This window comes from Dama dama, chromosome 24 (genome assembly GCF_033118175.1).
Source record: "Dama dama isolate Ldn47 chromosome 24, ASM3311817v1, whole genome shotgun sequence".
In the NCBI taxonomy this organism is placed as follows: Eukaryota; Metazoa; Chordata; class Mammalia; order Artiodactyla; family Cervidae; genus Dama; species Dama dama.
The window spans coordinates 57,033,602-57,046,268 of record NC_083704.1 but is presented as its reverse complement, the minus strand read 5'-3'; the positions used below and the strand labels follow the sequence as shown (position 1 = coordinate 57,046,268).

The following is a 12,667-nucleotide window of genomic DNA, read 5'->3' as shown; positions in this document are numbered from 1 at the left end:
AGATAAATAAGAAAAGTCCCCATGACATGAAGAGGACAAAACTTTTAAAGGCCAACTTAAACAGTTACGTATAAAAGTAGAAAAATAAAGCCACATCACAGGATTTGTTCATTTACAAAACAAATAGCTCTTGGACATTAAAAACTTGATAGTACAGAGAACAGCACAGGTATCGTACAGGGCACTCTGCTCAATGTTATATGGCAGCCCGGAGGGGAGGGGAGGGTGGGGGGTGAATGGAGACAAGTATGTACATGGCTGGGTCCCTTCGCCGTTCACCTGAAACTATCATAACTTGGTCAATTGCCTGCACTTCAATACAAAACAAAAAGTTTTCTTAAAAAACTTGATAGTAGAAGTGAAATTTTCTATTAAAAAGTTGTTCAATAAAATTGGGGAAATCTCCCTGAGAGAACAGAGCCCAGGGCCTGGGTGCCTCCAGCTCACAAGGAATGACTAGCCCCGCTAGCTCCAACTCCAAACAGGCACCCAAAGCCACAGATCGCGGCCCCACAGCCAGCTCTCAGGGACTCCAGACAAGCTCTCCCCACCCAGTTCCCAAAGCCCCAGAAGCTCCTCTGCCCTGTCCATCCCATGCTGGCCTCCTGCAGGGACCAGGCCTGCTGCCTGGAGTGATGCTAGAGGCCAGAACTCCCTCGCTGCCAGGAGCACGCTAATACTCATGGCGAAAATCCCTTAATGGAGCTTTTCACTCCTTCTATAGAGGCAAGACTGAAGCACAAATCTCTCTGGGGAGGGAAAACAGCAACTGAAATTCATACTGATGAAGGCTGGAGGCCCCAGAGTCTCTCCCGGGGTGAGTACAGTGAGGATAGGGTACCAGCTCAGGGAGCAGAGCGGAGGGGACGGAAAGACCATAAGTAATGAAGACACTGTCCACAGGGTTCACCCTGAGTCTCCCGAACCACCTGGCTCATAACCTATCCCCTTACCACACCAGGCACTCACTAAATGCTCTGTAAAGTGGTTTTCCAAAGGTGCTGTGAGCCGAGAGGGCTCAGCAGATTCCCCGGAGGGGCTGGGATCAGGTCTGATGATGGTACATGAGAATGATTTATCAGTGATATCTAATTAGAAATCCAGACAGGCCCTCCTTCTTGCCCCAGAAAAGGCGGCACTGATCTCAGTGATGGGGATGCAGGAGAAAGGCCACTGAAGAGGTTTCAGCCATAGTTTCTCCCATTTTTATAGAGATGTGTCGCTAATGGGTCAGTGTCACAGAGTATCTGCTCATTTAACCCTCACAGCGGCCCTCAGAGGGGATCAAGGCAAGTAGCAGCACCATTTGACAGAGAAGGAGGTAAAAATGGATGCGAAGTGGAGTAAACTGCCTCAGGTCCCAGGGCCAGTAAAGGTCACCCCCCAAATGCTCAGTTTCCTGGTCCAGAGGCCTTTCGGCCACAAAATGGTGGAGATGGAGGGCGGGTCCAGAGAAGCCTGTCCCACTGAAGGGAAGACAGTCTGAGCTCATTCCCCTACCCCATGCACACTCACACCAGGTGCTGCCTCAACCAGGAGCTGTCAGACCACAGGCAGCCTCTCCAAGCCAAGCAGCAACCTGGGGGGAGTGGAAGCAGGAAGGACCCATACACACTTGAGGAAAGAAAGAGAAGACATCTCTTCCCTGGCCTCAGAATCTCAGAGAAAATCTGGCTGCAAAATTCCTTTGCAGCCCTGCCCTCTGTGACAAGTCAGCGAAGTCAGAGGAGTGTTAGGCAGGTTGCATGCTCAGGGTTTTTAAAAAAAAAAGGCAAAGAGTTATTTTTTAATAACTGAGTTGGCAGAATCAGGCATTTTAAAGACTTGGGCCAGCCTGGGGAGCCGCTGGGGTCCCAGTCCCTCACAGAGAGACCCAAGGGGATCCCGCTGCTCTTTTCAGGACTACACAGTCTTTCGCCGCAGAAAATATGCAGGACCTCAGCTTACAGCGGGCAAGGGATCCTCCGCATCCAGAGAAAATCTCTCTAAAGACAAGAGCGCGCTCTGGACCAAGGTCAATGCCCTGAGCTCAGCCTAAGCAGCAGACGGCCGCAGCGCGGCACCCAGCCTCCACTTGTTGCGGGGACAGGGGCGCGTGGACTCACCTTCCAGTGATCGCCGGAAAGTTCAAACACAAACTCACTGCTCCGTTTGTCTCTCTCCTTGGAAAGCGCGCTCTGCGCAGCGAGAGAGCGCCTTTCGATCCGTTCCAGCAGCCTCACGCTGGTGTCTACGAAGCCGTTCTTGCAGTACTCGGCCTGGGGAATACCTTTCCTCCGGCACTCGGCCACGAAGTTCCACTCCTCCTTTATCCTAAAACGGGGTAGCAGAGGTCGCGGTCACCTGCCCGGAGAAGCCGGGCAGGCCACCTGGGCGCATGCGCAGTCCTTCTCATCACCTGCAGTCTCCCAACAGCCGGAGACTAGCCCTCCCCTCCACTTCCGCCCCCTCTCCCCGCCCTCCTTCCTTGTTTCCTCTGCAGTGGGGGATCTGGAGGTGGGAAGTGGGTAGGAATCTTAAACCTTCAGAGTTGTGAATTATCAGCAAATCTGAAAAAAATACAGGAGTTACCGGCTGAAATTTTTACCAAAATTACCTGTTCCTTCGATTAATTACAATATCCTTTGATATTATAAGGTGCCAACCCAAATTTTTTTAAAATGCAACTTTTAAAAATTCAGGAATTTGCTGATCGAAAGATCCTGAAAAGGAGCCATCAACCCAGGTGGCGCTAGTGGTAAAGAACCTGCCTTAAGAGACCAGGGTTCTATCCCCGGGTTGGGAAGATCCCCTGGTGAAGGGCATGGCAACCCATTCCAGTATTCTTGCCTGGAGAATACCATGGAGCCTGATGGGCTGCAGTCCATAGGGTCGCACAGAGTCAGACAGGATTCAAGCGACTTAGCACGCACACAGGAGCATATGGATAGAAATATACAGACAGCCCCAGTTTATAAAATATAACTTTAGAAGGTCTACCACCAGCCACCTTGGGAAACTTCACTCCTACAGATCAACCTGTTATTCATAAACCCCAGTTTCAGTCAGACACTGGAGCTAGCCCAGGACTCCTCAGCCTCCCCATTACTCCCAGTACCTTCTCGTTGCGACCTCCCTAAAGTGAAAGTCCCTCAGTCGTGTCTGACTCTTTACACCCAAAGGACTATACAGTCCATGGAATTCTCTAGGCCAGAATACTTCTCTAACCTATCATTTTATAGTGTTCTTCCTCCAGCTTGGTCATAAACTCTATGACGATGGACTACATCTCACTGCCCTTCTGAGGCCCACATGGTCATCAGAACAGTATTCTGCACGGGGGCGGGGGGCGGCGGTTGGTCTTTCTCCATTTAGAGATTTGATATCTGCTTGGAGCATTGAATAGGTTAACCTTCTGTGTGATACAAAACAAGTTTTGTTGTGCTTGTCCTTCAAATCTATCACACAGAGACACTGTCTCAAAATAAGTAGCCCACCTTGGATAGGAACTTGGTGCAAAAAACATTCAGGAAGGCATCTGGGCCCTTCTTAGCCCGACTTAGGGACTTGGTGGCAGGCGGGGTCCCGGGCTTAAAAAGGGGGCTGTTTCAGAAACAGGCTGCGACTGCAGCCCTGATCTCTACATGACCCAAGGCAACACAAATGCTGAGTGAACAAACAAACAAAAACCCTGTAGCAGAGGCTCAGCCCTAGCGTGGAAACTCTCAAGTGGTACCTGAAGGAGAAATGCACTAGAATCACAGTTGGCTCTGGGGTCTCAGGCAAGCCCAGGAGCCAAGTGGTGAGGAGGGGCAGGAACAGAGCAAAGAGTCTGGCATGGGAACATCTCTGAGGGCAGAGCTTTTCCCTAACTACCAAACACTGCCAATTGTAAGAAAGAAAAAAAAAAAAAAAATGGAAGACTCAAGAAAGCAAGAGACTGGTAGATATCTTTTTAGAATGCCAGAGCCCTGGTGGATTTTATCCAGTCCTACAGGGGTATGCACCTTTGTTGTTGACTAGGCTAAGCTATTTTACAACTCGGCAGGGATTGACGTCAACATGTAGAAAATTGATAGCGATATAGATCATCTTTGTCTGAAGACATTCTTGTCTCTTGGCATTTAATACATCCAAATGCTGACAAGGCCCAATTATATCATTCCAGCCAAGGCATGCTCAGTGAATCCAGCCTCCTTGCCTCCCAACAGCTCCACGTGAATAAGTAAAAGGCATCCCAAAGTTGACAAGTTCCAACCCAAACTCCTGATCTCCACCTTCAAAACTTGCTTCTTTCTCCATTTTAGTAAAAAGACTTCCCAGGTGCTCTGACCCCAAACCTCAGGATCATCTTTGACTCTATGCTTTCTTTCATATCTCACATCAAGCCCATCAGCAAATAAGGTCATTTTTACCAGAATCTGGTCACTCTTCACCATCTTAACTGCTCCCATCCTGGTCCCAAGTCACCAGCATCTTTAAGCAGGGAACACTCTTGCTTCCCAACAGTCTACATTCATCCAGCATTTTGAGTGGACCTGTGACAGTGTCAGTCACACCACGTCATGCCTCTGCCCACACCTCTCACTGGTTTCTCATTTCACCCAATAAAGCAGTTGTCTCACTATGGCCTAAGGCCCTGCAGATCGGTGCCCTCCCCTTGCCTGTCTGACCTCATCCACTTCTGCCCCCTCCCTTATTTTTTCTGGCCCAGTCACTCTAGCCTCCTGGCTCTCCCCTGAACCACCCAGGCAAACCCCTGCCTGAGGGTGTTTGCACTTGCTATTATGTCGGCTTGGAGTTCTCGATCCCACCTCTGCAGGGCTGGTTCCCCAGGACTATGTGCAAATATTTCCCCCTTAGTCAGACTTTTTGCTCTTCAGAAACCACTTCATGTATCAGTGGAGTTTCATGCTTTGTCATTAATCTAGGATAACAGGAGCATTTGAGAAAACTATCTTGCTGATGGCATTGGCTAGCACACTACTACGAAGGTCTTAGTCACAGGGAGCTGAGCTGGAGAATAGCACTGGGTAATCGACTAGCCGGTGCTTCAGGATCTATATATGAAGTCTATAAATAATGTCGTGCATGCTCAGTCATCTTCAACTCTTTGTGACCCCATGGACTATAGCCTGCCAGACTCCTCTGTCCATGGAGTTTTCCAAGCAAGAATACTGGAGTGGGTTGCCATTTCTGACTCCAGAGGATCTTCCCAACCAAGGGATCAAACCCACATCTCCTGCATCTCCTGTATTGGCAGGCAGATTCTTTACCACTGCACCAAACAAAGTAATAAAACAGATACATTTAAAAATACCAGCACATGAAGAGATAGGAACTTAATACCAGAAGAAAATGCCAAAAAAAGTTAGAAGTGGACTCCTCTGGGAAATACTAGCAGGGGTTTGGGGTGATTTGCTTTTCATTATTAGTTTTTCAGTATAATTTAAATATTTTAATACCATCTGATAAAAATGAACTTAAATATTTGCCTGTAGCTCTAGCTCTAAATGGAGAAGGCAATGGCAACCCACTCCCGTACTCTTGCCTGGAAAATCCCATGGACGGAGGAGCCTGGTAGGCTGCAGTCCATGGGGTCGCTGGGAGTCGACTGAGCGACTGAGCGACTTCACTTTCACTTTTCACTTTCATGCATTGGAGAAGGAAATGGCAACCCACTCCAGTATTCTTGCCTGGAGAATCCCAGGGACGGTGGAGCCTGGTGGGCTTCTGTCTATGGGGTCACACAGAGTCAGACACAACTGAAGTGACTTAGCAGCAGCAGCAGCAGCAGCTAGCTCTAATAGCAGTCAGGGATTCAGGCCAGACCCTAGATACAAGATACTGGTTGAACTAATAAAAGAAGTCCTCCAGAAATTTCACAGCCAACAGCACAGCCACAGTGAGGTCTTCTATTCACTGAGCACTTTTCAGACTAATGTTTCTAATTTTTCCTTCTTCATTTCTTAGACTGAACCTAAAAGTAGATTCTGGCAATGCAATGAAAAGATACCCATTCAGTCCTACCCAATACATCTTTCCTATATCACAAATTACAAATTGATGTGACTTTTGTCACATGTGATGATGTGACTTTTTGATGTGATATGTGCTATTTCACATATCTTGGTAGTCAACATAGAACAGAGAAAAAAAGGAAATCAGATATGCGACTTTAAAAATGTTTAAATACTAAATCTTCTTTGGATTTCTTTTTTAAATGTTTATGTCTTAGTCCTTTGAAACCTAATGAGAGGAAAGTCACAATAAGAATATAAACTATTTTTACAATGCCATTCTCTTCCTTGAGAGTAACTAACATAAATAAAATGTCATTGTCTTTATACTCTATCACTCATTTAACTGAATACTCTTCCCCTTGAGTCAATTTTGGTAGAATTTCAAATACAATATAAACATACAAAATAATGTCATTAGGACTCTATTAATTAAATCAGTAAGTGTGCAAATAAAAACTCTTTCCTTAGGAAATGAGCCCACAGTCTTAGCCTAGATGGCAACAGCCTCATTGGATGAAAAATTCCTCACTTAGAGCCTAACAATAGCATCTCTAGCTCTCCCTCTAAATGACTGAGTTTCATTCATGGAGAATGATGTTATCTATTTTATCTCTACTTATAACATTTAAGTGTTGGGACAAATACAGTATTACAAAATGAAACACCACGAAGTGAGGTAACAGAGCCCCTGGCAGTGATGTTTACAAGTAGCAGTTTCATTACCCAGCATGATCAGAATAGGTATTTGTTTGGTCGAAAAAGTTCAGAGAAGTGGAGAACCAAGAATAAAGAGACATTCATATCCTACACATTTTGATTTTATCCTGAAGCATCAACATATGTCACCATTTGCCAACTTGATATGGCTGTCATGGACTGCCTTTGAGAATGGATCTGCAGTTAGAATCCCACTCTGCCCTTTCTTATATAAACCACACCCATAACACATCATCCGAGACTTCTAGTTGAGTTTCTTCACAAGGAGTAAAAATTACAGATGTGCAAAGCCACCTGAATATGCAACCTTTCTAGCTCACTGTACTTGTATCCATCTTGCACAGTGTTAATTCAATTGTGTGGTTCATAGTGATCACACATGTAGTTTTTCCAAAGCACTCAACTTAGTTTTCACATACACAGTAACTCTCTTTTACTCCTACTTCATGAGTGTGTAATAGCAGTCAAACCACATCATTCCAATCTAGGTAAAACCGGCATCGACGCAATGAATCTTATCTAGTGTTCAGCTCAATAGGGGAGGGCTGAGTGCAGGACAGACGGCAGCCCTCACGTGGTCACACAGGGGGAGAGCATCAGACAGCCTGCTGAGGGCAGCTAAGCAGTCTTCCCAGAATTTACTATGGAGACATTTATCGTGTCATTGCTGTCTCTCCATGGCTAGCGCGGCACCTGCAATGTATGTGGGTCCTTATAGCTATGCGTGTTACTGTTATAGGAATCGAATGTTCATTGTGGGCAACAGCGTGAAGATTCTGAAGTCCAGTGAGCACATGTCACTGACAGGGAGAAATCTCAGAGGAGAGGCACCCCCTCTACAACATAACTGCAGCCTCCCTATTCGCTAAAGAAAGTGCAAAGCAAGTACAGAGAACACATACTTTTCCAAAGCACTTTTCTCAAGCCTTTCTGCCTCCTTCTTCTGCCAGGCTTTGTGCTTCTTGACACGAGTTTCCCACAAGGCTCTGACGACGGAAATGTCGAATACGACCACTTTATGTCCCATTTTGGAAGCATGAAATTACCTATTTAAGAAACATATATATGTCAGCTTCATACACACAGAGAAGAAAATAGTTTTAACTTGAACTTTAAAACATGAGTGAATCAATTTTATCACTAATGATGAAATGCCCTGTTGCTTCCAGAATGGCAGTTTCTAATGTCCTTAACGTCTGAGAGGACTCTTGTCTGTAAGTAAAAATTCAGCACTCAACTGGGGTCATCTCCTCTAGAACATCACACTTATCTCTTTACCCCTCAGCTGAAACATGGGTTCCCAAAGCCCCCTGGGCATTCCTCAAGCTTCATGGTTCCACATTCTATTAAATTTATTGGAATCTGATCTTCCAAATACATTGTAACACGCTCAAAGATAAATTTGATGAATTAATTAAAACACACATGCTGGTTATCTGAGGCTAAACACCAACCACCATTAAGTAAGAAACCAAGCATTGTACCAAACCCCGCTGAGCACTTTCCTGCCTGGGACTAACCACACGGCCTGGGCACTTGTCCTGTAGGTTTCTCCTGTGACATGAACCCTCACAAGCTGCTGATCTCTGTTTATGTGGTTTTCCAAATGCAAGAAAATTCAGACTCAGGTACATCTTGGTCATCACCTCTTGGTGAGACCAAGCATGGCACCTGGCACATAGTAGGCTCTCCATAAATATTTATTGAAAGAATAAGTGAATAAGTGAAAGAAAGTGAATAAAAGATTTGCACCCAGCTTGCCTCACTCTCAGCCCACTCAATGACATTTCTCTCTTCTTTTTATTTTCCCACCTCAACTCTACTATTTGTTTTAGGTGATTATTTGCTCACTGCAAAAAAAAAAAAAAAAAAATCAAAAGTACATTTTGATATTCATTCCATTAAGGAGTACTTTCTCCCTTATCGAAGTAACACAAGTTTCTAGATATTGTTTTAAACTTCCCCTACCTACAGCATTGAAATCTGGCTAAACCCATTTCCTGATCTGCAAAATACACAGAGCGTCAGTTGGCAAATAGTATGGCTGTTGAATATTCTCGGTTCCAATTCCAGACACTTTTAAATAGCAGTCAGTGGGGATACAAAACCAAATATTTCCTCTTCTGCCTCAAGTTTGTGCTCTCCACAAATGGCTTGCCAATATGAGTAAGAGAATTGGCTTATGTGTGTGCAGCTGAACAATTGAGGTCCATGAATTTAGTCTCAAGAGCTGAAAATACTGACCTCAATTGATTCCCCTCTTTCCTCTCTGACATCTGGGGCTGTCTTTTGTCTCCCTTAAAACTCTTCTACCTAAAGGAAATTTTTGACAAATGTGCAAATGGTGCAAGTTTTTGTACATATGTTTTCAGTTCTCTTGGGTAAATACATAGGAGGAGAACTAGAGAGTCATATGTCAATTCTATGTTTAACTTTTTCAGGAACTACCAGGCTGTTTTCCAAAGCACTTGCACCATTTTACATTCCCATCTGCAGTGTCTAAGGGTCCCAGTAGCTCTACATACTCGCTGACATGGTTAATATCTCCCTTTGTATTACAGCCGTCGCAGTGGGTGTGCAGGGAGTCTTGTGGTTTGCATTTCCCTGATAGCTAATGATGCTGAACATCTTTTTATGTGCTTATTGACCATTTGTATACCTTCTCGGGAGAAATGGCTATTCAGAGTCTCTGCTCATTTTTTAAACTGGGCTGTTTGTCTTTTTATTGTTGAGTTGTGGCAGTTCTTTACATATCCCAGATACTGGTCCTTTGCCAGATGTATGATTTGCAAAAAACTTCCTCTCGTCTTGTGAGCCACCCACCATGGGAAAAGCAGGAAACCCGTTCTTACTAGACGGTCCCTGCAGTGTCCTCTCCGGAGAAAGGTTAACATGATGTTCACTTCAGAGGACAAATACCTAGAGGAATTCCATCGTATACCACAGAGTTCACACGTTGAAGGATGCACTCTGAGCTGAGAGGCAATAACGTGATAGCTCACACAGCAGGTGATCAGTTTGGTTGGGTTCAGACCTCAATTCCAACCTGCCCCCTGAGGTTGTGATTCGCACAACAGATCCGTCTTGACTATTCAGCTGCTCCACGGGTGCCACCTAGTGGCCACCTGGGACGGTGTGATGGCCCATCCTGGTGGTTGGTTCTAACAGACATGGACAAGCTGTCAGGGCCAGATCTGAAGAGGTGCAGCTCGGGGATGAGCCCAGGAGCTCATAAGCAACCTTTCGGAGTTGTTCTCCAGAGCCCCTCCCTCTTGGTGATCTCTCTGGTCCTTCCAGATTCCTGGGCCTCACTTTTCAGTCCTCTGGTCAGAGACCTGAGACTTTAGCTACCCTGCTTACTACCTTACTGTGCATGTCCTACAACTGTACTGATTCAAGCATCAGGAGGACAGTGAGAGGGAAAACTCAATGAGAGTTTCCTCCACCCTCTGGGGACCACAGTTTCTCCGATCAGAAAAGAAGGACCCTCTCTCTCATAGTCTGGGTGACTGACGTCCTCCACTGCCCATCTTCTCCCCAGCGCCCTTCACAGCTCCTGCCACACAATCCTGTGTGGACTGAGGCGTGAGAGAGCGGAGAAAAGAAAAAGATAAAAGACAGGGATTTCCCCCCAGTCTCTGAGCATTAGGAGCCCCATTCTCACTCCTTGAGCAAAATTAAATACTTGTGTCTTCAATTCTGGGTTTCAGGCTGCCTTGAGTCCAGGCTGGGGAATACTTGAGGGGAAAAAATGGGGAAGAGACCACAGGTTCTGTGCTACTTTGAATTCTGGTGTCCTTCCCTTCTTCTCTTGCAACTGTTTACTTTTCGGGGACTTCATATTGCTGTTCTGAGCAGTATGTCCAGGTTTTAAAGCTGCATTTAGTGGGAAAGAAGGGTTAAGTGTGTTTGCTCCATCTTGGGCTTCTCTGCTGACTCAGACAGTAAAGACTCTGCCTGTTCCATCTTACTCCAAACCAGAAATCTCTGCATTTAATTTTCCTGTCACCACTTTGCTTACTCTGTTACCTTTAGCTCAGGAGCACTTTTTTATTTTTTTAAAGCCACACCTTGTGACCTGTGGGATCTTAGTTCCCCAACCAGGGACTGAACCCACATCTTCTGCAGTGAAAGCACAGAATCCTAACCACTAGACCACTAGGGAATTCCCCTAAACTGCAAAAGACTTAAGGCTTTGACTTACGACTTTAAAAAGTTTTGACTTTTGACTTTAAAAGTTTTCATAAGGGAATGCCAAGCATCAGCCTGAAAACAAGAGATTAAAGACTATAGCCAGTAATGGAGAATACTTGTTAAAAAAGAAAGAATCAGGCAGCCTAGTTTCTTTGAGGAAATCTCTGCACATAATCCAAGTCTACACATAAAAGCAAACCAAAAAGCCAAAATAAAGTGAACTGCTTCTGAGTGGTGTAGACAGCCAGTCATCCAAGAATAACTAAAGCTGGAAGACTCACTTGCCATCCAGGGTGTGTGTTCTAGATCAGCCAGTCATGGCTCTGATTCTTTTGTGGTATTTCTTTAATTTTCTTAGGTCAGTAAATCCACAAAAAGTAACCAGATCTGTACATTAATTTCTATGCATTTAGAGATATGTAATTAAAGTCCCTCTATTACAGAGATTGCCTCTTCTCGATGCCTGTGTTCTATTCTTAAATAGTTGTAAACCTGGTAGCTCGGACAGTAAAGAATCTGCCTGCGATGCGGGAGACCCAGATTCAATCCCTAGGTTAGGAAGATCCCTTGGAGAAGAGAATGGCCAACCCACTCCATGACTCTTGTCTGGAGAATTCCGTGAACAGAGGAGCTTGGTGGGCTACAGTTCATGTGGTCACAAAGAGTTGGATACAACTGAGCAACTAACGCTTTTCACTAAACCAGCATTAGTCTCGGTATTTTGGTGGGAAAGAATCTATCCTGATGGTCATTTAACCACGTTCATTATTTTCATTTTCTGCGAAGCAGAAAAAGAGGCACCATCCTTCAACTAAGGGGGTTCTGAATGTGCCAGGATTTACGTCAAAGTATTGCCTGTCAGATGTTCTGCTTACAAATGTGCGTAGTGAAAACTAGAGACTCTAAGCACAGTAAGTGGTGACTGTATGCTGGGGATCTACACTGTAACAAGCAGAGATCCTGGGAAGCGGAGAAACATCAGCTCCTGAGTCCCAGGTCCAGCCCAGTTGCTGGCACCCTGTGCAGGACAGGGCTGAAGTCCAGGGGCCCCTAGACAATTGAACAGGTTTGACCTTAACCCAGGAGGTCATAGCCCCACGGGTGGGGCTGAGACTGGGAAAGTGGTTTTACGACAAGAGCCCATGAGTCATTCTATCCAGGGATAAAAAGCCATTTGGAGCCAGGGCAGGGATGGCGGAGCCAGAGAGGAGACAGATTCAAGGACGGATGCAGCCTGGGGGGAATGAGAGTCCCCTGGCAAATTCACAAAGCTAATCTCTTTTTTTGTACCATGACCTCCATTCAGTCCACTCTTTCAGGTGATTACATAAAATGCAATTTTCTAAGCATTAACTTTCTGCAGAGCTATAGAAATATCACCAAAGTATACTACACCAAAGGCTTCCCAGGTGGCTCAGTGGTAAAGAATCCACTATTCCTAGGTCGGGAATATCCCCTGGAGAAGGAAATGGTAACCTACTCCAGTATTCTTGCCTGGAGAATCCCATGGACAGAGGAGCCTGGCGGGCTACAGTCCATGGGGTTGCAAAGAGTCGGACACAACTGAGCAACTAAACAACAGCAATACTACACCGTAGCAGAAGAGAAAAATTAACCTCTTCAGGGCCCAGTCTGCAAACCCTGGACCCAAAGAAAACATTAACCTCTCAGAGAAAACACTACAACCAAGGAGACTCTCCTGAGGCAGCATAAGAAGGCAGAGCTTTAGGCTGAGCCCACAATCAACTTAACAG

At 45.5% G+C, this 12,667-nt stretch overlaps 1 protein-coding gene across 2 annotated transcripts in view; it reads right to left on the bottom strand.

Annotated features, from left to right (window-relative positions):
- LRRC2 (leucine rich repeat containing 2) overlaps window positions 1–12,667 on the bottom strand; it is an 81,486-nt gene that overhangs the window by 23,234 nt on the left and 45,585 nt on the right. For both annotated transcript variants that reach the window (XM_061128792.1, XM_061128793.1), the window contains 2 exons: window positions 7,622–7,765; window positions 2,106–2,313 (listed from right to left, as the gene is read on the bottom strand). In XM_061128792.1, the coding sequence (XP_060984775.1) occupies window positions 2,106–2,313; window positions 7,622–7,746 (333 nt within the window). In that variant the 5' untranslated portion in view covers window positions 7,747–7,765. The remainder of the gene's footprint in view (window positions 1–2,105; window positions 2,314–7,621; window positions 7,766–12,667) is intronic.